This window comes from Triturus cristatus, chromosome 2_2 (assembly GCF_964204655.1).
Source record: "Triturus cristatus chromosome 2_2, aTriCri1.1, whole genome shotgun sequence".
NCBI classification, from domain to species: Eukaryota; Metazoa; Chordata; class Amphibia; order Caudata; family Salamandridae; genus Triturus; species Triturus cristatus.
In genome coordinates, this window is record NC_140582.1 from 1,136,074,203 (window position 1) to 1,136,100,567 (window position 26,365).

The 26,365-nt window shown below is 43.8% G+C and overlaps 1 protein-coding gene across 3 annotated transcripts in view; it reads right to left on the minus strand.

Annotated features, from left to right (window-relative positions):
- Nucleotides 1-26,365, minus strand: part of SMOX (spermine oxidase) — a 169,309-nt gene that overhangs the window by 89,252 nt on the left and 53,692 nt on the right. For all 3 annotated transcript variants that reach the window (XM_085642666.1, XM_085642665.1, XM_085642667.1), the window contains exons 2-3: nucleotides 12,324-12,558; nucleotides 7,047-7,273 (exon numbers count right to left, since the gene is read on the minus strand). In XM_085642666.1, the coding sequence (XP_085498792.1) occupies nucleotides 7,047-7,273; nucleotides 12,324-12,531 (435 nt within the window). In that variant the 5' untranslated portion in view covers nucleotides 12,532-12,558. The remainder of the gene's footprint in view (nucleotides 1-7,046; nucleotides 7,274-12,323; nucleotides 12,559-26,365) is intronic.

The following is a 26,365-nucleotide window of genomic DNA, read 5'->3' on the forward strand; positions in this document are numbered from 1 at the left end:
TAGAACCGTACGTTTTCAATAAAGTTTTTTCAACCCAAGCCGCCTTATTAACAGCACGACCCCTTTAAAACGTCCTGAGTACGCATGCGTCAATACGCACGCTCTCTACTCACGACGGAACACGTACCACGCCGGAACTTCTCCGACCTGCTGGTAAGCGGCGTCTAACTACACGCCTTGTTTTTACCTGGATCCCTTTTGGTAAGACTTGAGATATAAAACACATGGGTTCTTTAAAAGGGAACACGTAATAATTTTTTGCCAGCACTTGGAGAGTATATTTACACTTTATATTTCTCGGTCATGCAGATGCCTGATTTTTTCGGAAAGTGGCTAACTCCGTTTTTTGCCACCTGCTTGCGATTAACCCCGTTGTGAGTATCATTCCAACTTAAGGGTTTTGCTTAATTCAAACTTCATCTTTAGCGACACGTAGTTTATCGGATAGCGTTGAGCACCGAATCACTAGCACCTCTTTTTTAATCATCTACAAAGCACTGGGGCACTTTTTCTATTTTCTGTTTGCTTCTTGATTATTTTTTGTCACTTCACATGTATAATGCTATCTATTGAACGTTTCGGTTACACTTATAAGAGTCACGTGGCTTTTTAACTCACTTAGTGTACGTCTCTAGAGTGCAAATCCTATTGAGAATCTTGTAAATCCTATACATATAGTCAATGAGACTTTGTTTTGTTGTAGCTCGTATTATGGTGGACCATTTGGAAATTGACGTAATTTCGACAATGTGCTGCCCCTGAAGAAGGGTTTCACAAACCCGAAATGCATTGGGTCTTCTCTTTGTAATGAAGAGTACATTGTTTATGTTGCTTGTAGAGTTAACAAAATTTGAAGAAGTGAATATGTTTTGTTAAACGATTGTCATACGATTCTGATCAATTTATTGTTACGTTTGTAATCATTTTTTGACACTCAGATAAGTTAAAACATCATGTATTTCGATGTTAAAAAAACATTCAAAAGAATATTAAATTATGTTTTATAGACCTTTGCAGTCCTTGGCAGTGCGTCATGTAGGTTTGGGTCACTCCATTCCTCCTTTTTTGAAGATAGATGATTTAGCCATTTGTGAGAGAGAGGTCAGACTCCAGATAGAAGCCTAGATTCTTCACCATATTGATCGGGCATGGCGGATTAGACCAAGTCAGGGGCCAGGGATCAAATAGGCTGAGTGTTATTGATTCGCAACACCTCAGTTTTCTCAGAATTACATTTCGGGGCATCATGCTTCAGCCAGACAGTAATTGCCAACAGGCATTGATTGAAACTCTCGAGGCGGAGGAGGGGGAAATGAGGGAAATCAGTCCCAACCGATCCACTGCTATGTTTAGATGAGTACCATATGCTTCAATCACACAGCTGAGGCTGAAACATTGGACTAATTTCAGCAATAGACGGATATAGCATCGAAAAGGGTGGGACTATGTGCTGATCGTTGAGTCGCTCCCCGATTCAGTGCCTTAAATTCCACCCAACTTCTGTTCTTCAAGTAAGATTCCCACCACTACAATGCTGACCCCCGGACTCCAGCCTCAGACAGCCCGGACAACAAGATGGAATGTTTAACTGTATCGGATGTGGCAGACAAATCCAGAAGCACAAATGCTACTGGATATCCTTGGTCTAATGACATTGTGAGATAGTCAACAACTACCAACAGTTTATTTTTTACGCAGAGGTACATCACCTTTTTCCATTTGTCTAGATCGCAGGTGTTGGTAAAGGAGCTATTGTACAAATCCAACAAGAGTTTTAGCAAACGTCAAGCTGACCACTTTCCAGAATTTAGGCGAAATGGGAACCAGAGGAGAGCCAAAGGGGTGGAGCATGCAATGTCTATGAACTGTTCCAAGGAGAGCAAATCCAGGGGATCTAGAGACAAGTAGATACTGAAAGAGCTCCGGCAGGCATAGCCTGGTCATTGTTCAGAGCCCCCATCTCAATCACGCTAGGAAACAGCGAAATGTGTATTGCTAAGGTCCATTCACGGCACTGTGCGGAAGGTGCAGGTGAACTGCATATAGAAACCATGCAAAACTGAAATCATCGTTACTGTGCATGCGCGACATCTTATACCACTGCAATCCTGTTCCTTTGTATTAATCACACTTTTTAAATCCATACAAAGTTTGTACAATACAGGCATCTTTTCAAATGCCTGCAGAAAATGTATTGTTAGGACATTAGAGTGATTTGCAAACTCATAACAGCAAAGCAGGAAACAAGACCGAGCCAGTAAAGCAGGAAGTGCCAGCAAGACACAGCAATGGCATGAATCCAAGAACTGGCGCTGGCATGCCTTGGCATTCCCATCATGTTCTACGATCTTTCTGAAGGAGTGGGAGATTGCGGGCGGAAAATAAAATTCTAATCTTGCTGCAAGTGGGCAGGAAGGAGAATGGGAGTGTTTAGAACACGCCGGTGGCTTGTTTTGAGCAGACATGGCCAGAATTCAGAGCAATGTGATGCAGAAGAAGCGGAAGATGTAGCAAATCAGATATGTGGCGACATTAGACTAACTCTCTAAGAATTGCAGAAAACAATATAAAATGGCCTGAAGAGAGATTTTTTCATCTGAAATACACTTTATTTAAAACCTAGGATTTAAAGAGCCGTTTGTGAGAAAATCCTTGAATACCCCACTCCGACACTGGGCAAAGTGAAGGGTACCCCAGGCAGCATCACACGACTAAGAAGCGTGATTCATGTAGAGTGAAGCTCGTTCAGCCTTCACGACCGACTCCACAAATTTAGTAGATTGGACGAGAACCTGGGCAATTCCTAATGAAAAAGTTCACTCTGTCACCTCTTTTGCTACAAGGAAAAATGCTGGATTTATGTTTGAAAATGTCTTTTGCCGCATGCAGAAGTAATAGCAGCTGCACTAGTTTCAAACTGCTCTATCTTGTCACAGAATTTAATATCTAATTTCCAGCAAAATGTAGCCTTCAGGGATAGATCTGTAGGTTGACTACCAGCGTTGCCACGTCAAAGTTCCTTGAAAGTGTCCACAAAGCTGGGACAGCTGCTAAATGTCATCAATAGCCAATCTTGGAATCAGATAGTTTAAAACGTACAACTGTGAATACTAACATTATTTAAGGTGATAGCTATTATTGAGGAGTTTCAACATTTGTTATGAATGGATCGCTCACTGGTAAGGTTTTCTCTGGGATAATGGGCAAGGACAAATCCGCCTTTCAATCATCTGAATTTGAGAAAATTATCTTGAATTGGGAATTAATAAGTTACATGTCACAGGTTTGACTCCAACAGGGACAGCACAGCCTTCTCGTGCCACCGAACTGCATTACATGGAAAGGACTACGTTTTACTAAGATACTTTTGAAGGCCCGGTGTGACGTTTCAAATAACAAAGGTTAAATTCCTCTAGAGCAACTTACGAAGAGCTAAGCTGCAACAATACCAGTTGCACCCAGATTTTCCCACCGTGAAAGGGTGTACAAGCGTGCTACACGTGGCAGGGTTCCTCTTTGACTGGAAGGAGGCTCTTCCCACGTGAAGTTCACGGGTTCACACAGGTGTGCCAGGTTCACTAGTACTAGCATGCCACTGGAAACCGGATTTTATCAGTACATAGAAACAAAAACAAGAAATGCCAGAAAGCGTTGTCTGTACAAACACTTTCTTCGAAAAGCGCCAGTGAACCACCAACAGAGGTTCCAAGGAGGAAGCGGGAAAACGCCTCTCCAGAGCCCGTCCACCTCTTTCTGAACCAACTGCAAAGCAAGCCTCAGACAGATAAATCCCCCATCCAAATCACGAGTCTTGGATGCAACCGCTTGCACGTCAAACCTAAAAAGGCGGAGATCATCTTCAAATATACTGCGTTCTAGACGGAAGAAATGTTCTGAAAGTCTTACTCCAATAATTAATACCTTAAATATCCAACTTCGTTTTGCGAGTTAGGGGCTGGTTTAGAGTTTGGCAGACAGAAGTCTTTCCTCGGAGTACCCTGTCCACCAAACTCAGTCTGTCCACCTCAGTTAGAGGCGGTGGACCGTAAGCTTCTCATTGGCTCAGTCTACGAACACCGAACTCCAACTGCACAACAGAGTTGGGGTCATCAGATTAAAGCCATCCCACTGCACACTCGATTTGATGGGGGGGGGGGGGGTTTCTTTATACTGTTCAGCTCTGCTAGGGGACCGAAAGAAAACCTAATAATGACCCGCACACGCTGGGGTCAAGAGGTTATTTTTCAGAAACATTTCCAAAGCAGGAGTTTGTTTCTGAAAAAGAATAAAGTTCAAAGTTTGGTCATCAAAACCGACAGCAGTCCTTCACCAAACGTTTTGTGCCTTGAAAGGAACTGCAGTGATGGCATTTCCTTTCAAGGTACGTAAATGACTGTTCGATCGGCGGTCAAGTGCATTTGACATAGGCACGGTGGACGCAATGTCCTCTGCCATCCTGACGGATGCTACTCTGTGCTTCACATATAAAATTGGGCCACTAGTGTAGAAACACTTTAAAGGGTGGCCTCAAGTGTCAGGTATTGACTTGTGCTTAGTGAGAGTTTAAAAGAGGTGTTCCAGTTGTATTGTTTCTTGTTCCACAAATTCTAAGGTTTGACACTATTCTTCGATCATTTTACAATACACCTCTAGTTTGTAGGTTGTAGACACAAACAACCCTTGCTATATACAGCACCCTACATTTACGTAAACGATACAGGACAACAAATGTCTTGTGCCGACAGGTGAAGCCCATGCCCAACTATTTGGGTTGAACACATTTAAGCAATCACATCACAGGACTCGGGGAACTCGGAACCTCAATTGTTGAGACTATCTAACAGGACAATCTCATCAGGTGACCATGTGTTATCAGGATAAAATCATCAGATTGAGCAGACAGAACAAAAAGCCAGAAGGAACGTGGACATGGAATTGCCTAGCTTTGTGATCCTTTTAGGGTGCCTTAGGCAAGTCTCAAGGTTGTCTGTTGATGCTGCTCTGCCACTAGAGAGTAAATTTCACCATTCACCGATTGTGACTTTGCTGCTCTGTCTGTTGCCTCTTCGTCCCTAATCCAGCAAAATGATCTCTTCGACAAAGTACAGAACACTCCTTCACCTGCTGGCACCCAGCCTCACCAAGGCCAACATCAACCTCAGCGGTGGTTATATTACCTAATCCAGATACATCGAGGTGTCCAACAGATGTCAAACGGCCAGATCCATTCCACATTTTCAGGATTTCGACATTCATGTTGATTACGCACAATTAATCTGGTTAGGAGTTCTTTAATTAGTCCGGGCTTATTCATGAAATCAAAAATGGAGCGGTCCCATAACACCTTGGGCAGTCCTGGGACGTTTGAAAACGAGCTGAACACACCAGACACCCCCATTATTCTGGCACAATTTATACGCACTTGCACATCCAGCAAGTAAAGAAAAAGGCACTGAGGGTTCCAGCAAAGGTCAGTACTTGTGGTCACTTAACTTCAGTAGTGCAATGACCTAAAGGCAAAGTCACCTAGTAAAGACAACAAGGAGGAGTACTTATTTCTGCGACGCCTCCTGTTGGGACTACGGATGTATATTATATATATTTGGATAGTTTTATTCAAAAGACACGATTTGACCGAATGGATGGGAATCCAAAATACTAAAGTTATTGCAGTTATCAGAGGACTCTCTGTAGAAGGCGACAAAGTACTTTGCGCTCCTGCAGAACTTTGGTTACCTTTACTTTGATAATCATCTGCATAATAAATCTAGTGCCCTGAAGAAGCCCTTGTCTGGGGCAAAACACGTTGGTTGTATCTGTATGTATTGAAACCTTCAAGTTTGAAAACACAGAAGGAGAATAAATGAATAATTAAGAGAATTTAAAAAAGGACATTCAAACAAAACTGGAAGCTATTGATTAACTTGTCAAACTTATTAGAAACATTGTTTCTTACTGAACGGATTTGACTGTGGTTGTGTTGCCTCTCAACGAGTCGGAAAACTAACCAAATGTTGGAGAAAACTTAGGGGAGACAATTTCCACCTTTTTGAAGGATTTTGTGACATTAGCATTTGCGAGCCCAAGCAAGCTACTGCAAGTTCAAACTTTCCGAAGTTTTAAGATACTGTGGTCTAGGTCACTGCTCAGATCACCACAAGTGCTACCCGGCCCCTGAGTGTCCTGCATCCTTAAGTTCATCTTTATCCGCATTCCTGCCAGCGGATAATCATTTACTTGGATTACGTTTCCTAAAGCAAACTACTCCCAACAACACTGAACAATGCTTTCCTATGATGAATCAGGACTACCATTTCAGCCCACTTCACAAAATTCAACAGGCTTTCTCTGCTCACAAACCCCTGGAAAACAAGCAGATCCCATGAAAAATCTAGTTCTCCTGAAAGACTACGCATGTCTTCATTAGAGCCTTCACATGTGGAAGGCTGCCTTCCATCTAGTGGGGGGAAACCCATTATTCAAGAAGCTGCTCAGCGCAAAGTACTTGAAAAGACCCAATTAATTGTTTTTCTAAGATTTCCAACTCTGTTCATGCACATTAACAGGTGCCTCTATCACAGACGGGGTAAGATCTACAGTTTTTCGTTTAAAATTTGAACAATGCTAAGTTAACCAGAAGATGAATGGAGGCATTTGTTTTTGAAACAAAGTTCATGATATGATCCTTCTCCTGTCACTCCAGCAGAATGTTTCATAGCTATAATATGAAGATTTCCAAGGGCATCACAAACTTGGGTTATTGAATGCATTGGTACCTACTGGAAAGATCAGCAGAAGGGTTGCTTTTGCCTGTGACCTTCTGCCAGCGGTTTATGGGATAAGTGTTTCCAGTTCCGCACAATTTTATTGAACCGTATACATGCATTAACAAGAATCATGCTGTGTCGTAGCTAATACCATTAAGAACACCCCCCCAGATTACTAACAATTAGTTTCAACTCAGTTTTCAGGACTTTTCCCTCCCACAAAACAAGCAAAAAAGACATGATGGATGGATATATAAGAGGTTTAGAAATCAGGCCCACCTCGTTGTAGAGATCACTAAATTCTTCAACCAGATCTTTTGGGATCCTCTGGCCACCATTGGTAAGATAGTGAGCAACTCCATTCTTGGAGTAAAGGCTGATGCGACCAGTACTTCTCTCTCCATCAGTTGTCTCTTCAAGTAAGCCATTGTCTTCTGCTAGATGATAGATGGGGTTGCCATTCGAACCATGGATCCACGTAGCTCCCAGTTCAAAAGTAGCGTGATCTAACGAGAGATCAATGAAACGGTCAAAGTTAAATATAAAACACTCAGCGTTACATTATGGCATTATTGAGGTGGATAAGGTATTTATATTGCTGAAAGCAAACATCACGGATGACAGGAGAATATGAGACAATGTACATCAAGTACATTTTTTTTTTTTTACACTTTTGATCATCATGCAGTTACATCTAGCACTTTGAGCATTCTTTTTAAAGATGCTGCTAGATTTAGTGACTGGGACAAATTTTGGTCACACGTGGGATCATGATCCAGGTCTATAGGAAGTCAATAGATTACATCTCCATGTTTATGTAAACCATACAAAGCACATAGATTGAGAGCAAGGAGTCCGCAATCTCCATCCAGTCAGGGGTAATAAGTTACCAGAGATTTGTGTATATTTATATTTTATTTTTTGCATTTTAAGCATTTCCAATTGTCATGTACGGACTTCTGGTACATGAACACAAGTGATGAAAACAGCATTATCAAAGAGTTCAGGAATTTAAACAATCATTCAAGACCTAGTTGACAACTTCCACAAAGAGAAAGTGATGTTGCTCATGCCACAGGGACGCACATCAAACTTTGAGAACCGTCTGTAGATACCTTGAAAAACTCGTAGCTAAAAATGAATCTTGGTGAAACACATGTGCACTTTCATCACTAACCAGCCGGAGAAAGCTCACTGGTATGAACAGATAAAAGAACCTTGTATAGTGCAGTAATGAACTGGACCAGCCAGAATGCACTTACGGTATGGATAACTTAGGAAAGGTGTGACATGTGGAGCTACACATCATGTGTGGCATCTTGTATTGTACTGTGGCATCTTGTATTGTAGATCTTAGATCTCAACCAGCAACATCTTGAGGGGTTCTGGGGTAGGCTTTGGTTGCATGAGCACATGGAGTGGTCAGCAATAGAGTATTGTAAATTGCTGCAGTGGTATTGGGGGGGGGGGGGGGGGGGGGGAGGTCTTATTTGGCTGCATTGTTTGAAAGCATTTTATGTGCATAGGATTGTTCAAGGCATTCATGATGCTAGCATGACTTCAAGTAGATAGACCTGATGAAGAACAGGGTGTTCTATTCTTCTTTGCAGTCATTGGTCTAGCATTGATGCTGTGACAGCTTCGATACCAGAGATTGGATATTGTGGTTGGGCAACTTGCAAACGGATCACACAAAGGAACATTTAATAAGTTACTAATCAATTATCAACGAAAATAACTTGTTATAGAGAGTTACTTGCAGCACATCTGTCGTTTCTAAACTCGGTCAATAAAACTTATTATGCACTATAATGACATTTCAACGATAGATGCCCACATCTGCTTTGTCGTCAATCCCAACGTGTGAAGTTGATATCGCCACATATCACCTTAATTATAATTACAAAAGCTGCCTTTTGATAATCGAATAACGTTATTTCTTTGGAATGCACTTTCTGGCTTCTACGTTGCGACTGATTTCCACTTTAGAAGGCCATCAGAATACAAGAAGAGGTCTGGCATTTTCAGGGGCCCCTTAGACAAACAAAATCACAGGACATGCGTGAGCTGCTCTTGCTGTCTCTCCACGTACGCCAAACATGTCCTCAGGGCAGCCCGGTTGAAGCAATTAACTCAAGTCATTGTATGAAAGGAAATCATTCATGCAATACTTGTACCACTACTAAAATTATTTTTAATATAGTCTTTACATATCTCCAAATAATGAGAAACCATACATTGTACCAGACATCATCAGCCTCGTAAACTCCTTCGCCGTTGGTGAAATCATGCTGTAGGTCCTCAAACATGCGCTCATCTCCTGTATAACCACACAGTGGATCCGCACAATCCTAAGTGTAGGTGCATCTCCGGTTTACATTGTGCAGTTAAGGCACTCAAAACAGTAGCCATCCCACAACTGTTTGTCTACCTAGAGACAAGTGGTCACCTCAAGAACTTTCAATCAGGATTTAAACTCCATCAGGTCACAAAGACCACTCTTCAGAAAAATCAAAGAAATACTACTTGTCTTGAGTGACAAGGATCAGTCCTGTGAATCGATCAGAATGGACCAATCATCTGCCCTCAAAACCATCAACCCTCGCATACTAATAGGAAGATTGCCCACTTTGACCAACACAGTCCAATATCTACATGGACAGCCCTCACGGTCACCTTAGACTCCTATGAGATATGTAATGACATTTAAGTGGATGGCACAATGCTCCACTTTAAGCTTGTTGTGTGACCAGAAACTTCAACAGCCTGTTACAGATGAATGCAGAACAACTAGGGACATAACTGCAATCATACTCCTAAGCCCCATCACATTATCACACCGTCTATCTTTGCCTGAGGAAATGAGCTATTCCTCATTCCACCTGGATAAAATGCATAATTGGGAGTGCTCTTCCGCAGATATCTATTATTTACAACCTCCCAAAACAGTGCAGTCTCCATCATCTTGGTCTTCTAAAATAGGCCCCGTTGTTGCTGCACTGCTGAGAGAAAATCCTGCTAATCTTTGCCTTGGTCATGTCCTGACCAGCTTATTGTAATAACTTCTAAACATGCATCGCTCTTAAAACTCCAGCAAGCCCACCTCTTTGGTTTAAAACAGCAAAACCACACCATCACACCACTAAGTCCCTCTTCTGGCTACCTGTGAAACAGTGACCATTCAACCTCTGTCAACTACATAAGATGACTCTTTTTCATCAACGAACTACCTCGCTAAGCTGTGTGTCCCATACTATATCAACCAAAAGCCTCATGTCTACCAAGCACATGTCTCCAGACTACCAGATCTGCTAGATAAAAGACGGGGAACATGATCTTTTTATGTTGGAGCTAGTCCTTGTGTAATGCTTTACTACTGCCTCTCTACATGTTGCCAAGCTCAGAAAGTGCTTAAAGACTTTACTCTTCTGCCTGACATTTGGTTAATGCAAACCTCTTCCTTTCATGCCCCTACTGGCCACCCTAGCTGCGACTACAGATGTGCACGCCTTCACCCCACTGGCTCTCAGAAGCTTGTTCTCTAAAGGTTTTGTCATCCTCTTGGGTTAGAATCTATGTTTGGCATTCCCAGTATGCTCCTCTTCCCGGATGGAATACCATGTGCTTGAAAACCTGGTTCTCATCACTGGGTTTCACATAACACTATCCTGTGGCCTACACGTTTAGATGTACTCACCCCAAAGTGGTTTGAGGCCACCATGCTGGTTTAGCAGTGAGTCACAAAGATATAAAATAGATAAATACTAATACAATAATTGCTTATTGGAATTAAAAGTCTGTTCAAGCCCAATTTCAGTGCATGTTAAACAGAAATTGTGTTACATTATACCATACACATGCTGTGTAGCATATTTCTATAGGTTGTTTGGGCCCAAAGTATTTTTGAATTCTGGACTCCCTTTATGGTTCAAAGATTCTCACTGACTGGAGTTAAAGTGGTCTGTGGATATTGTATCGGCTGTGCTTTGTAATGTTTAGAAGTGAATCATACTGAATCATGACAGATACAGTGTGTAGTAATAGATTATACTGGATAGTGGCCGCACAGATTGTGTTATGGATATATGTGAAGCGTATGTATATATATATGTGCATGTCCGAGGACTTAGTAGTTTGTTTCATTTATGAATACTGGTAGGGCACACACTAAAGCAAGAACCTTGAGGGAATGGGTATTTATGCAGCTTTTCCCTGAAATGGCACCATAATGAAGGGGCAATGTTTTCAATAATTAGACACAGCCAACTGGCTGGCTTTGCCACACAAATAACCACTAGGCATTGCAAATTAACTCCATCTCAGTTGAAAGTGGGTCCAACTGTGAAGCACAACTCATAGTAAACATTGGCCAAGCCTCTTCTGCTGCATATCTACAGTCATGGCAGTGGTTTCTAGAGGCATCTGTAATGTTCTGACTTTTACAGCGATCACAGCGAGAACAGTAAATCTATTAACTGATCAGGTTTTAGAAAGCGAATATTTTGTACTGGATCCGTTTTGAACAAAGTCCCACATGACATGTCAACCCAATTATATCACGTACACCCTCAAGCCCACCTCTACGACTGCAATTAGGAACCGTGAAAAACTAGGTCGCGGAAGGGCCTTCCGAAGAAAACTACTCGACTGTGCGTCATAAGATCGCGCAGTCAAACGTGTGTGGTACTGCGGGCCATGAAACCAAACTAATTGCTCAAAACCCAAGTGAATTATTAACGAAGGTCTTGGATTTTAGCTCCTTACAAATGGCAGCTTAGTGTACTTTGTAATGAGGACCAATAGTTCTTCCAGAGGCTGTTTTAGACTCCCACTGTCTTGGAAGCAGTAAAGGGATAACACATCAGTCTTCTAACCCAAAGTTCAGTCAATGTCACACAACATCATATACTTAACTCCAGGCACTCTGATAAGTCTTATCCTATTCAATGGTGGTCATCTAATTTGATCTTAGTCCTGGCAGCAATTGTATATTTCATCGGAGGACCTCAGCATGGTTGCTTTGCCCACATACCTCTTAGCAGAGAATCCATATTTAAAAAGGCAGCGCTTTGAGAAGACAGAATGAGGAAGGGGGCTGGGTTGCACGAGTAATTTGACTGAAGAAACTGCTCTGTATGCGGCACTGCAAATTTGAATGACCTTTAGGTGCTTTCATTTTGGCAACAATCATTTTGTTTGGGGTTCATAAAAGAGGATTCAAGATAAAAGATTACTCAAATGAGGTGGTTATGGGGAAAAGATGCATGTTCCATAAAAAGGGTAGTCGAGCTAAGAATTACATATATTTGATAAATACTGAAAAAGGTTTTTTTTTTCAAACATTCACAAGGATATAAAGTTTTAAAGTTATCATGTGTATTAATAAGGCACAGAAGTGGTCAGATTTCAAAAATTTGATTTAAAAAAGTTAGGCAACTTACAAATATCCACGTCAGGGGAGATCACCTTGTAACGCGCGTAGCCTAAAAATGGTCACCTGTTAAACTAAATTGAAAACGTTAATAGAACTAAGGTTTGCAAAACAGCAGCACTTACCTAGTTTCACGCTTTGGACTCTGCCTCCAATTCGGTCAGAAGCCTCGAGGATGGTTACATCCGTGAAACCGTTCTCCAGGAGGGTTTTCGTTGCCGAAAGGCCCGCGAGCCCAGCACCAATCACTACTATTCGAGGCTGCCGCTTTCTACGTAGGCCACTACTAAGAGGATCATCAGTGCTGTCTGAAGATATTTCACAACTTTGCATGCCGTCCAAGCTCTTTCTTTAAGGGATCTGCGAAGAGCAAGAAACCAAAACAAGGTCAAAGCAAGAACCTCAAATGTAATTTACAACAACCTGCTCAAAGTATACAAGAGCAGACACAAGCAGCCCCATTACACAAAGTGCTCTAGGTATGCAACAGGCGGATAAGTCCACTCTATGTGCTCCCGCCTCTCCCCCCCGGGCCCTTTGGTATTACAAAAGGGGCTGCAGATGCTTGTGCGCCAGAGCTATTGTGAGAAAGCGCCCTCTCATTTGTATGGGGGCGTAGCCCCATACAAATGAGGGAATCTCTCCAACTCTGTCCCTACGCCATATTATGGATGTGTGCGCAAAGGCAAAGAAGGAGTCAGGAGGCGCACTGTCAGTGCACCCCCAAAAAGTGGAGGCGGGTTGTTGCAAGCACAGTGAAACATAGATGTTTGTAAACACCAGCTCTGTATTTCACTTGAAAGCGCTCACCCCAGGCAGCACGAGTTTGCGGCTGCCCTAGGTGCACCATGCGCAAACAGGGAAAGTACATCCTGTGAGTAATATGGCCCCAGAATTTTTTTCTATTTTCGCAACTTGCAAGAGTCTGAAGATAAAAGCAACACCAAAAGTTTATATCTTATATTTGAATATTTTAATTGCTATAAATCAATAATATAGATCGCTCCAAACTTGTATTATTTAGAATAACATCCAAGCCATGCTCCAAGCCAGAGTTCATGTGCATTCAATGGTAGTCTTTTGGTTTCCAACATTTACTCTCTTTGGCGCTTACATTACAAAAACCAATGTGGCCGGAGTATCACAATGATGCTGGCTACAGAAATAAGGAACTGTACAAATACCCTTTTGTTGATAGTTTGCAACACTTAACGGTAGGGCTACCAACCGGCCCCACTAAACTAGAAATGCTCTGCTCCTTTCACGAGCTGGTCATTTACACATCTTCATTTTCAGGTGTGCCAATTCAGGATGCATGAACTGAAGAGAACCTCGATTACAAATCCCAAAATACACGATGCAGCAATGGCAGCACCTTTTGCATAGTCCACCACAATTATAGTGACAGATAAAGAAATTGAGAAATTTAAGCTGGGTCACTAGGAGCTCTTTGACAAACCAGGGTAGTGCAAAACCCAGGCAGACCTGCCTTCATCTTCTACCACATTTAATAAGTAAAGTATATGTACGCGTGTAAGCTTAAAATCAGGATTTGTCAACTTCTAATATAATCCTGAACCCCATGTTTATGGGGAGGAGGGAATTAACAATTATAGAATCATAGGGTGGCTGTGCAGAATTTAAGATGCATCACAATTTCAAAATACATACAAAAAAATAAACAACCATTGGCATAGCCAATAGGTCTCGCCTTTGGGACCTTATAAGTGCTTAGCTATGCAGCATATAATCCTGGGTGGTGTGCCGCCAGGGATTGAATAGCTATATAATCACTATTTTTGCCATTCACAAAGCCAGTTTAGAAAGTAGGACTCTCCTTGCAACAAATCTGTATGCCTTTTTGCACATGTATGGGTTGGCTAGAATGCACAGGTTATCTATCATACTGGTTCTAATATAGTTACTGGTTAGACTGACAGCTTTTAGAAAGTTATACCGACACAAATATGGTTTAAAATAATTTCTGTCAGTGATGTGACAGAAATGACAATGCCCAATATTACCAACACGGACTTGATAATAACTCTTATTGATAAGAATATGAAGGATCCCAGTGGGATATTAGCTACAAGGAAGGAAGGGTCACAGTGGCATATTGGCAACAATGTGGGTGGGCTCATTGACATACCAGCACATACTTGCAAGGAGTAATCACTAGACCAAGTGCATAGCCAGGGCAATATAAAGGCCCCACTGAAGACTCATGTAATTACATATCAGCCTGATAACCTGCACAGGACACACGGCAAACAGGGCCTCAGTTGTCTTTACCTGGGTAGGATGACGCACAGCGATGACCTCCCAGAGAATTCTTCCAGCAAGATAAGGCTGGCACATACGCAAGGCATGCTGACATTTTTCACATCAACACAGCTGTACATTAACACGCCATTCTTCTCAGAAGCCGATATGTGAGCTAAAGGAAAACATCTGCGATGATGCAAAAAAAATTAAAAAAACACTTCCCAGAGCACGAGTTATACTTGACCAGGGCATATATTTATTTAAATTCGTGATTTTATAGAACACAAACGCGGCCCAAGGGCGATCGAATGCTTTGCAACGAAAACGGCAAAGTTACACCTACCTGAATGAGGCTAAAGGATATCGAAACAAGATGCTTGAGTGATGGAGAGTAAAGCAGATCGGAAGGAAAAGTCAGAATAAATGCGTGGGTGATGAGCATGTGCGTATTGGTCTATCTCCTTTCCACTCCTGGGTTAATCACCTGCTGGCAATTTATGGTGGACAGTGGGAAACGGGTATGTTTGGAAGGCCCACTTTCTCTGACAAGACCCTCTTCTTCACTTTGAAATAAAAACTGCAACACGTTGTAGAAATGGGATCGCTACATCTAATCGAGCTCGTCTGGCTGGACCAGGGTAAACTTTGCCGCCACTTTTTCATTGCCGTTTAGTACTGAAATGAGATGGGCGGCCTTGCTTTCGGCTCGCCTGGCCACCAATCTCACAAAGGCAGTGATGTTGGGGCGGACGCACCCTGAGCCACTGACACCAAGTGTGCATCAGTACAAGTGTGCGTCGCACAAACCCCAGCTAATCTGCGGGACTGAGATACACGGTGAAGATACTTTCCGATGGCGACAAGAGTTTACCGTGGCTCCTGAAACACCTGCGTCACATCTCCCCCCACAACACAAAGTCAACCATGGGGACACTTTCCGGCAACAAAAAACTGTACGTGCTTGTATTCTTGCTCCCTCACCTCGCTGCTACAATGCCATGCCATGGCAGGTGCCTGTGGAGTGAGACTGCACGGGTTCAGTTGAGTGTTTCCATGGTTTGGATGTCCCCTCAACGCTTTACGCCCCCTCAGATAACAAGCGCTGAAAGACAAGCGTTTACCTTGCGGGAGCGAGCGCGATAATTGCTGACACATGGCGCAGCTGCTCGCTCCCGCAAGGGAAACGCCAAACATGCATGCTTTGCAATAGAAAGCAATTCAAAGCGTGCACGTTTTTGGCCACAAAAGCTGATCAATTTCAAGAGGTCCCCTCCTATGCAGCGCGCTGCGTAGGCGAGACCTAAAAACAGATATAGATATGTAATGTCGCCATGTCCTACTGATGGTTAGGGAAGGAGTGAGTTGATGTCTGCTTTAGTCACTTAGATTGCATTTACTTGCCGACATTCCCAAGGTCAGTCTGACCATGGTAATTTTATATTCAAGATCGATAAAGTTGTGCTGAGGAGGTCTCTGCTTGCAGAGATGAATAAATGGAGTTGGGCATGGTTGTTGAGGAGACCAATTCTTTTCCTGTCTGCATACGGGGTGTTTGTTCAAAGAGTTCTTGGGGATTCTAAGTTTGTATGATCTGGCTTTTAAAAAAACGTTCACGAGTAAGACGAACCATTCATGTCCGCCTCATCACAGCTGTAGAGGGCTGAACGATTTTTCTAACACACTAAACGAATAATCCTTCTGTACCGTTTCCATTGGGAGAAGTGTGGGAACTCTGGGATGTAGGAATTTTGCAGATCTCCCCCCCACTCCCCCCCCCCCGGATTCCAGAACTTTCCCTCACATAGATGTATTATTTTAGCCAACGTTTGATGTTTGCAGGACATTCTGGATAAGAAAAAGGTAGGAGGATTCACTCAAGTCATATAACCCTATACTCCACAGGGCGTAGCTGCCAGAAATGGCTGGCTTTAGTAGGTTTCTTGGATGGTTGTAGAGCCCAGCCCGAAACACTGCAGCTAACCAAATGACCAATGCAATTTTCATGGCTGAAGCTTGATGCGCAAGTGTTGCATTTTAGTTGCCTTCGTATTGGGGCGGGAGTAGGCCCAGCCAAACAAGTGGGGTATCATTTTTAATTGGGAGAAGCGTGTGAACACAGACTAGAAAAACATTTATCATCAATTGAATTTATCTTCATTTTTGGCATCTAAATGCAAGCCAGAGGGAAAGAAAACTAATTTTGTGTAATACTCATTCTATTATAGGATTCAGAGAGTAACACCCAAATTCAAAGTAGTGAAAATAACCGTACCTCAGCAATATTTGACACATTACAAAAATACATAGGTTTCCTTCATACTGGGTTTTCCATTTAATTGAATTTTTCATGAGACTTGCTGCAATTGTTGGTAAACTATGAAATACCATAAACTGCTGCTCAATTGTTGGCTATGGTCATCACATATTTTAGACAACCTACAGGCTCTGTATATCTGTGTGCCAGAAGGAGGGTGTGACAGACATAACAGTATAATACTCTTATAAATCTGCCATTGGGGCAAACATATCGCCAATTAGTTTTTTTGAGTAGAGCACAAATCAACCCTTGATCAATTTGCAAAGAGTTCTACTTCAGAAACGTATAGCTTTGTAGCTTCGCCCATGAGTTATATGCCTGTTTCAATGATGTACTCCAAGTACATAGAAACTACAATGAAAATAGCAAGAATGGACTACCACTTCGAACAATCATTTGTAATGCAATAGGTCTCGCATTTTCAAGAGTTAAGAGCTATTGGCGTTGTAAACAACAAAGTGTTTTACCTATCCATAAAATGTCAGGTTTGGACATGTGTAAACTTTAGCATTTTGTTGCGTAAAATAAAAAGTAAATGCTAAACGTAGAAGGTGTCGAAAGGTATTTAAGTATTAAGCAAATTTAAGATGAAGAAAACAGACCAAAGTGAATATATTATAATATGTTATCAGATGATCCTGTGCCAGTTACCTTGCCATTGCCAACCGCTGGTCTTCCTGTAAGATGGCGTTTGGGACCAGGTGGTATGTGTGAAAAGTTGTTTGTGGTGAGCCACACAGAAGAAAACAAAAGCACAGCTGCCATTTTAAATATGAAGCATGGTGTGTAGAAAAGGAAGGCGTGACCGAGGCGCATTTTAAATAAGCGGTCGGTGTTGTGCGAGCGCGGCAAGCAGGAGGCATGTAACGCGGCATCAATATTACACGTGCACATGTCCTGTCCTGCAACTTTAGCCAACGCCGCCGTACGCATTCACAGCTGATGTCTTTTACGCGCGTGCACCTATCATGTCCCGCTTCGCTAAGCAAGTCGGCAACAATAGATCTCGCCTACGCGGGTAGCGCATGGCGCTGCATCGCTAGGCGAGATCTAAAAATACAAAAACTGTGTAAAATAAGAAATAGATAAGTAAAAAAAATATATATATATATGCTAGTTTGTAGCTGGGAAGATTATATACTCTTGCACAGCACTCTTCCCCATTTGTGCCCCACCCCCCCCCCCCCACACAAAAATAATGCTGCTATATTTTGCCTGTTTTCCATTTCTATCCAGGGGAATCCACCAACCATGAGTACCTGTAGAATCACAAACAAGTGGGGGAAAAGGAATGCATATTTAACTTGTAAATCTTTTGTGGATATAGTTATGAAACGCACAAAGTGTCACAAACATAAAAAAATATATATAATGAACACAGATTTTCAGAGGCCCATTATAGACCTTTAGAATTGTGTTCACATCTGAGACTAACAGGAGGACGTTTGGTAGGTTTAATTAGTTCTTCTTAGGGGGTCATTCATGTGGAGATGTTTGAAGGAGAGGAAGGTCAGTTTTTCTCTTTTAGGATGGCCCTATGCCATGGATGGATAAGGGGACGGCAAGATGATTGTTGAGTACAGTTAACTAATGTTATAGTCTTTTTGCCACTGGACCTGGACCAGGTGAAATCTGAAAGCAATGTCGAAGAATTGTGCAAGAGAGGAAAGATTGACAAAGTTTATCTAATGCATTACCATTTTAAGCAATAGAAATACATGAACAAATTGGAACCCAGCTCTTTGTTACAGAAATCCTACAAAGTGTAAAACTAGTAAACCGTATGCTCACTTTGCAATATCTCTAAGAGATCCTGTCTATTTAGCATATCAACATACAGACCAGACATAATCTAGTCCTCTTTAAGCACCAACATCACAGTCACTTGTTAATATAAAACTGAAATCAACAGAAAAAAAAAGGAAATTCGAGGAAATTTTTACAACCACAGGATCCTGCATCAAAATGGTAATGAAGCACTGATCCTGGAACCGTGTCACAAGAAGCGTGATCAAATAACTAGGTTTGCTATTCGCGACGTAAATGTTGAGTCTGCCAAGACAAGCACGGCGCTCAAGCTGTTCCCCTTTTTCTGCCAAACTCTGAGCGCCTGCCAGGAAACTGTGGTACGATGTAGTTTATGGATGGTGTGCATCACAGCAGGGAAGGAATTAAACAAATTGGGCTGGAATAAAATCCACAACCCCAACCAAGAGCCTAATAAGAAAGAACATACAGCCCCTTCTACAGCAGTAGTGTTGGTCAGGACAAGGATGCCGCGTACACAGCATAGGGATCTCAGAAACAGCGACAGTCAAGAGCAGGGTAAACCTAAAGCAGAATACATTTCATTTTTAGTCTTTGAGCCAACCAACATATGACGCGCTTGAATATGAATGCAAGCAATTAAGAAGAGTCGACTATATTAGAGGAGTGGTTCTTTACCTTCTGGATTCTGTGGCCCCTCACTAAATCACTCTTTGAATCCAGGAACCCCCACAAAGTCATTACGGGAAGTCGGGACCCCTGGCCTAAATACTGTCTTTGATGTCAAACTCAAAACAACATACAAAAACAATTATACACCGAATCAATATTTTGTTGAATCCGCAATCAAATCTAGAAAAAGTTTTCACATTTTCAATTTTGCTTCTTTAATTATACATACTTTATTAGTTTCAATATTATTCATTTTATAGAACTGTCGCGGAGCTCCAGAGTAGACCTCGTGAACCCCCACGGATCATTGGAACACAGGTTAAGACCCCTGTTGTGGAGCATCTTGTAAAACTTCATCGAAAAGCCAAACTTCGGTCTGTGTCAACTACGGTCATGTACTTTGTTTTCCTGACCCAATAAAAACATTTTTCTGATCACTGGTAAAGTAGGGTAAGCATTGGGATGAAGGCGTTGGGCCCAAATACCCCGTGAGCGACCTTACATAACGCACACAGGATCGGAGAGATCAGTGATTCGGGTATCCTTTGAGATAAGGAAAGAGCATCTCTGCTAAGCACACTATGTTCTTAGGCAGAGAAGAATGTGTGAAACAGGACCGTCCAGACTCCGGTGATTGGACAACAAAGCCATGGACCACATGCCAATATAAAAGGGCCCAGCAAGCACCAACCATGAACCTGTATGGGGTTAGGAGAATCTTCCTAAGAAAGAAGCTTTTAAATTAACATGCATGGCCAGGACTTTCCCAGCACACAGAGCCCATTAACCAAGGTAGACATTTTTTTCAGAAGAGGAGAAATGCAAATGAAGTTACACACTCCAGTTTTCGAGCTCGCATCCACTATCTGCATAACCTGGAGATGCACCAGCAAACCACAGGCAACCACAGTGCAAGGGCACTGCACAGACCAATCAAAGGCCCATGATAGAAGAAACAGAGGCAACGAAGGGAACTATTTTAACGGCCTGCGATGACCATTAGACATTTGAAGGGAGTGACGCCGGGGGGTGTTGATTGGAGCTTTCTGAATTGAAATTTTAACTGTGTCTCTGTATATTTTTAAAAACACAAGATATTTTGCTGCTACTGTAACTTTTGCGTCCTTAGCACATTGACTGGTGATCTTGTACTTTTTAAAAACAAATCATCCTGCTACCTGTTTTCCGCTCCCCTCCCACATCTTTGATACGTTCATTGCCGGATTTCACTTCCTCAACCGGAACTAGTGCTACCTCGCTAGGAGGTTAGCAGTCTAGTCTTTTCTAGTTGGCGCCTACTTAACGCCGTTCTGGAGCGACCGCGCAGCGGACGCGCGCAGCGGGCGCGCCGACGGCGCGCCGAAGGCGCGCCAAAGGCAAGCCCGTCTGCGCCCGTCCGCGCCTCGGTCGCGCCGGTCGCTTCACATAATGCTGCTCCTGCCTCTCTGCTGGGTGAGGCTTTGATCACCACGCGGCTCTGTTACTCACGGACTGAATTGCTCGAGCTTGACAAAGGCAGCTCGCGGCTAAAAGAACCAGATTCAGAGCTTGCACTGAGGACGGTATCCACACCCCATGGGGTAGGACTGCACTGTGGACTCCTCAATGTTAGGTCTCTTCCCCGGCACGCTACAGAAATCCAAATGATAATTGACGACTATGATTTGGATATTCTGTTTATGACTGAAACTTGGTTAGTACCCGGGCTTGACTTAGAACTGGGTGCGGCCTGCCCCAGTGGCCATAAAGCTTTTCATAAGCCTAAATCTAGCGGTAGAGGGGGCGGTATTGGGATTATCTACAAAGATATTTGGGATCTCTCGCAATTTGATACGGACGAGATTGTGCAGTTTGAAACGTTGGGCTTCTGTCTAAAAGACAGGTCCGGCTATGTCGTGACTGGGATTCTTTGTTACAGACCCCCGGGGACCATAAGTGAACAATCACAGCAGCAATTCCTGGACGTGATTAGCAATTTGGCACTTACCCATCAGAAAATGTTGATCTTGAGAGACTTCAATCTCTGGCCTAGTGCAATGCTGAAAACTGCTTTTAATAATATCATACAATCGTGTGTCAATTTAAATCTTCCACAACATGTGTTGGAGCCCACCCACATTGCAGGTCATGCACTAGATTTAATATTCGCTGGAGAAAAAGTAGTGACCATTGACAACATTCTTCCGATGGACTGGACTGATCACCATCTGATCATCTTTCGACTGCTCTCACTCCCTAGAACCAGACACCCCCCTATCAAAGCTAATTTTGTCCAAACTAGGGATTGGAAAGCCCTTATGCGGATAGCACAATCCGTACCTCTCTTCGATGGGGCCCCTTCTCCGGACCCAGGAAAGTCGGTCGATGCTAATTACGGGGAGCTATGTAGCTTCATGTCCAATAACATTAAACTGTTTGCCCCTCTGAAACGGATTAGGAAACGAGGATCTCCCTCTGCACCATGGTTCTCGGAGGAACTCCGATCCTTTAAGATCCAATGCAAACACGCTGAGAGAAGGTGGCGCAGGCAGTATACAGCCAGTGATAAGACAGCCTGGCGAGAAATGCTAGTCAGGTACAAACAAGCCATTGTAACCACTAAGGCATTGTATTTTGCGGACCTCATTCTGAAAGCCCCAAATAGTACCAAATGTGTTTTTAACATCTTGAAAGGCCTCACCAATCCAGAGTGTCTAGGCAACAAGATCATCCCTTCCCAGGACCTTTGTAATGGACTGGCAGCCTTTTTTTACAATAAAATAAAGGGCATTATCGAGGGTCTGCAATCCGCCCCTGTGACCGGCACTAAGGCTGGAGCGCTTGTGTCGCATACTGATCCGCCTGGTGACGCCGGCCCAATGTTAGAGTCAGTGTCTTCGGCAGGACCTTGTCTGGATCGCTGGTCTTGTCCCTCCATGGAGGAGTTCTCCAACATAGCCAAGAAAGTTTGCTCGGGCTCTCCGCTGGACCCTCCGCCGCAAAAACTTTGGAAGGAAGTAGGTTCGGATACCTTTCCGCACCTCTTTCAGATTATCAATCAGTCGTTAACTTGTGGCGTGGTTCCGGCTTGCTGGAAGGTTGCCTTGGTTTCCCCTCTTTTGAAGAAACCTTCACTGGACCCCGCCTGTTACGGGAGTTATCGTCCCATTTCTTTGCTGCCCTTCCCGGTCAAGATTGCCGAGCGCCTGGTTAGCCAGGAGCTCTCGCGCTTCTTAGAGAGCAATTGCAAGCTGGAGGAGAACCAATTCGGTTTCCGTCCTGGGCACGGAACCGAAGTCGCACTGATTACCGCTTTGGATGACCTGCGAATGCGTGCGGATAAGGGGCATTCCGCAACCTTGATCTTGCTGGACCTATCCGCCGCATTCGACACGGTTAATCATGACATCCTCCTACACAGACTCGCCGAGGTGGGGGTTACTGACATGGCTCTGAAGTGGCTTGGTTCCTATCTTTCTGATAGACGGCAGGCAGTGACTCTGCCCCCGTACCAATCAGATTTCCTGCCCATCAAACATGGTGTCCCTCAGGGCTCGTCTATCAGCCAGATTTTGTTTAACGTTTATATGCAACCACAAGTTAAACTTATCAACTCTAGTAACATCACGGCTGTCAACTATGCTGATGACACGCAGCTGATTGTTTCCCTGGAAGATGACCAGGAGGACTCTTTAACTCTCTTTCACAATTGCATGCGTGAAATGACCTCATGGCTGAGATCTAACGCTCTGCAGTTCAACAGTGCCAAGACTGAGATTCTACACTGCTCAGTGGGCAAGGTGCCACAAGTTTTACCTTCTAATTTTTGGCCCTTCCCCTTGTATACTCCCTTGGTTCCTGTGAAAACTGTGCGTAACCTGGGGGTATGCTTCAATGAGAAGCTGAGTTTGGAGTCTCATATCAACAAGGTAACTGCCACATGATCATGAGAGGCCTACGTAGACTCCTACCATTGCTCCCCCCCCCCATGTTAAAGGTACAGTGGTTCGCTGCACAATTCTCAGCCGGCTTGATTATTGTAATGCCTTGATGCTTGAGTCCCCGCGATACCTGATCCAGCGTCTCCAACGCATTCAGTAAGCTGCGGCAAAACTCGCCCTTTCGAGACCTCGTATTTCATCCAGCTCCAGGGCACGATCTGATCTCCACTGGCTTCCGGTGCAACAGAGAATTCTGTTTAAATCTCTGTGCATAGTTTTTACGGCTCTGCATGGCCTTGGTCCTAGACCGCTACAAAATCTCTTCAGCTGGTACACTCCCACGCGCAGTCTGCGCTCTTCAGCAGCCAGATTGGCCATTACCCCCAAGATAAAGAGATCTACCTTGGGGGGACGTGCCTTCAGTGCTGCGGCAGCCCGTCTCTGGAACAGTCTCCCTATGGAGGTCCAGGAATTGACAGCATTCCGTAGGCAGCTCAAGACCTGGCTCTTTCCCAGAGCCTAACCCCCTTTTTTCTCCTCCCTCCCCTCACTGTTTCGTCAGCGCCAGGATGCCCGTAGGGTTGCAGTGCGCTCTATAAATATTTTATACATACATACATACCAGAACAAGACAGGATAGCTATTCCTTGACCTGTACTAGTAGTTTTGACACCACGTCTCACCATTAGAATCGCTGAGCACTGGTCGAAACCCAACGATAAGGCAGGAACATTGAACAGGGTACGGCCTATGTCTTTTCTAACAGTAATGGCAGAACTCATCCCTCTTGGAGTTAAGAGTTGAATAGATCACTGGAGTCCCTGGATAACGCTGAAGTGCAGTGGGCACCTGCACGGCACAGGGCCAGCGGGGCTTCAGAAGAAGATCCTGTACGCACACAGCAGAAGGCGGTGCTCAAAGGGCAGTAAGGCCACTTGCACCCTCGGTCACAAATCTGCAACGCATGGCCATGGGGCTGTGCCCAGGAGACCAGGAGGGCACAGAAGGTGGGCAAAGGGAACGTTCAAGGACCACAGATTTAACCTGCAGAGCAAAAGTGAAGGCTATGGCAGGTCTTGGGGGGGGGGGGGGGGGGGGGGGGTACGGGGGAGCGGAGCTTTAGGCCACGTTTGTGCAAAGAGGATACAAATGCTGTAGCAATGGGCACCTAGTGTGGTTGATAGCAACACCCAGTGCCCAGTGTCCCCGGGGAGCGGCTGCAGGCAATACTTGTAGGAGTGCAGCATGGCAAATCCTTCCATCACTGAATAAAACCTACTAAAGCAAGGCGAGCACGTCTACTTACTCGAGATAACGCACCTGCATAAAGAACAGTTTGTGGTGCATTGTGGTTATGATGCAAAACGAAAACAAAAACCCGAGTAATGGCCTGGGGCAGCAAAGAAGACCTGCAATAGATTCTGGAGAGGAGCATAGTAGCTTGTACACGTCACGAGCACCAGATGTCTGAGTAATACACGTTTTGTCTCGCTGTCACCTCAGATGAACTGTGTTATGAGAGCAGCCCATGAAGCAATGACCGACTCCCACACAATCGAGTTAATTGAGGAAGCCGCCGCCTTCAGATAGGGAGAGCTCTCGATGCATCCGCGCTTGGCACGGGTTCACATGGCCGGCTCCCGCTCCCCCTGGCACGGTATCCTGTGCGGGAATCGCACGAGTGTGAACGTGCACCTAGGCACGAGTACGCATTTACAACAGTGCGCCATCTACAGAAAGACGTCAGCCTTCGGCCTACGTCAGGGCTGTAATGTGTGTGGTTCTATCTGGAGCACAGTAAACCGCCCCTGGATAGTTTGTGTGCTCCCGTCCAGCCGGTTCTCAAGCAAACTCTGCTTCCGCCAACAGACACCGGTTTGGAGCATGAAAAACGTAAGAAACTGCACGCACGCACGCACTCCAGGGACCACAAAACCTTACAGACCCTGGTGTCAAAAATTATAAGTTATGGACAAACTATTCATGTTGTAAGAGCTCCAATGGGGCAAGAGGAAACCACTGGTCATTAGATAATATTAGGGCTCCAGATAGAACTGATGCAGAAAATTATATTTTTTTGTTGTTGCAGTTGTATATAGTGCAGACTCGACCCAAGGTATTGGAGCACTTTACCCGAGCACCAGTTACATTACACAAGTATACACTCACATATCATTTTTTTAAATTGCATTGTACTAGGCATGAGGAGATAGATTAGCTGACTTGGCCAGAATCACAGGACTCCGACGTTGTTCCTCAATTCCAAAGTTGGCAGCTCTGGCAGTAACGACACATCCTCTCTTACTATGTATGTCACGGTATGCTACTAGGCGGTCAAATTATGCCACCCAAAAGGAAAGAGCGAGACAAATGAGAAAAAAAAAAAAAACTAGAACAGTGTGTTCTTGTAGAGTTCATCAGGAAAGGCACTTCACAATTGGTGTACCCTTTTAAGTAATTAAGGAGGTTCCTGCGACTATAACACGCAAAACGGAGAACATTCGTAAAGAGTATCTGCCGTCAAAGTGCTCAAGCCGTACGCGGGTTGCTTGTGTGAACTGCCTCCTACGAAGAATGAGAGTATCCAAGAGGTACAAGGTTCATATTGACATGTGTTGGGGGGGTGTGGGGAGGAGAGACAGAAAAATGCACAAAAAAGCAGACACCGTCCGCACAAAACTATTAAGACATCCAATTTATGGAGGTCAGTAGAATCTGCAACTCCATCCACCCAATAAACCACATCTAATAACTACATTTCCTCAGTGAAAAACATCTACAGTCTGAATTGGGGTACACGTTCTCCTGGTCTACTAACAGTTTAATGTGTCTAGAACACATCTTCAGCGCTTTCTAGGCTGTGCTGTAGGACTACTATTAAATCCTTCACCTTTGCAACAGTCCATTCTCATGAACAATAATATAATCCGGCATCCTTCACTACTTGGTACAAAACGGTTTGTGCAAAACAAGACAACTCGCTGCCTGAGCGGATTCTTTTCATTTTTGTTAATGCTCAGGAACTGGCATGGCCAAACTGACAGCGGGTCTGTTTCGGTTGAGCCTGCTAGACAGCACATGAGCCGTCTGCTGTAAGATATATCGTGGGCTTACCAAGACCATACAGGGACTTGGATGCCACCCATTGCTTACCATGGTTGGCTTTCCGCTCACTCAAATATATCCTCTTCTGATTTGTGTATCGGTTTGTCAAGCTTGTCTTTAT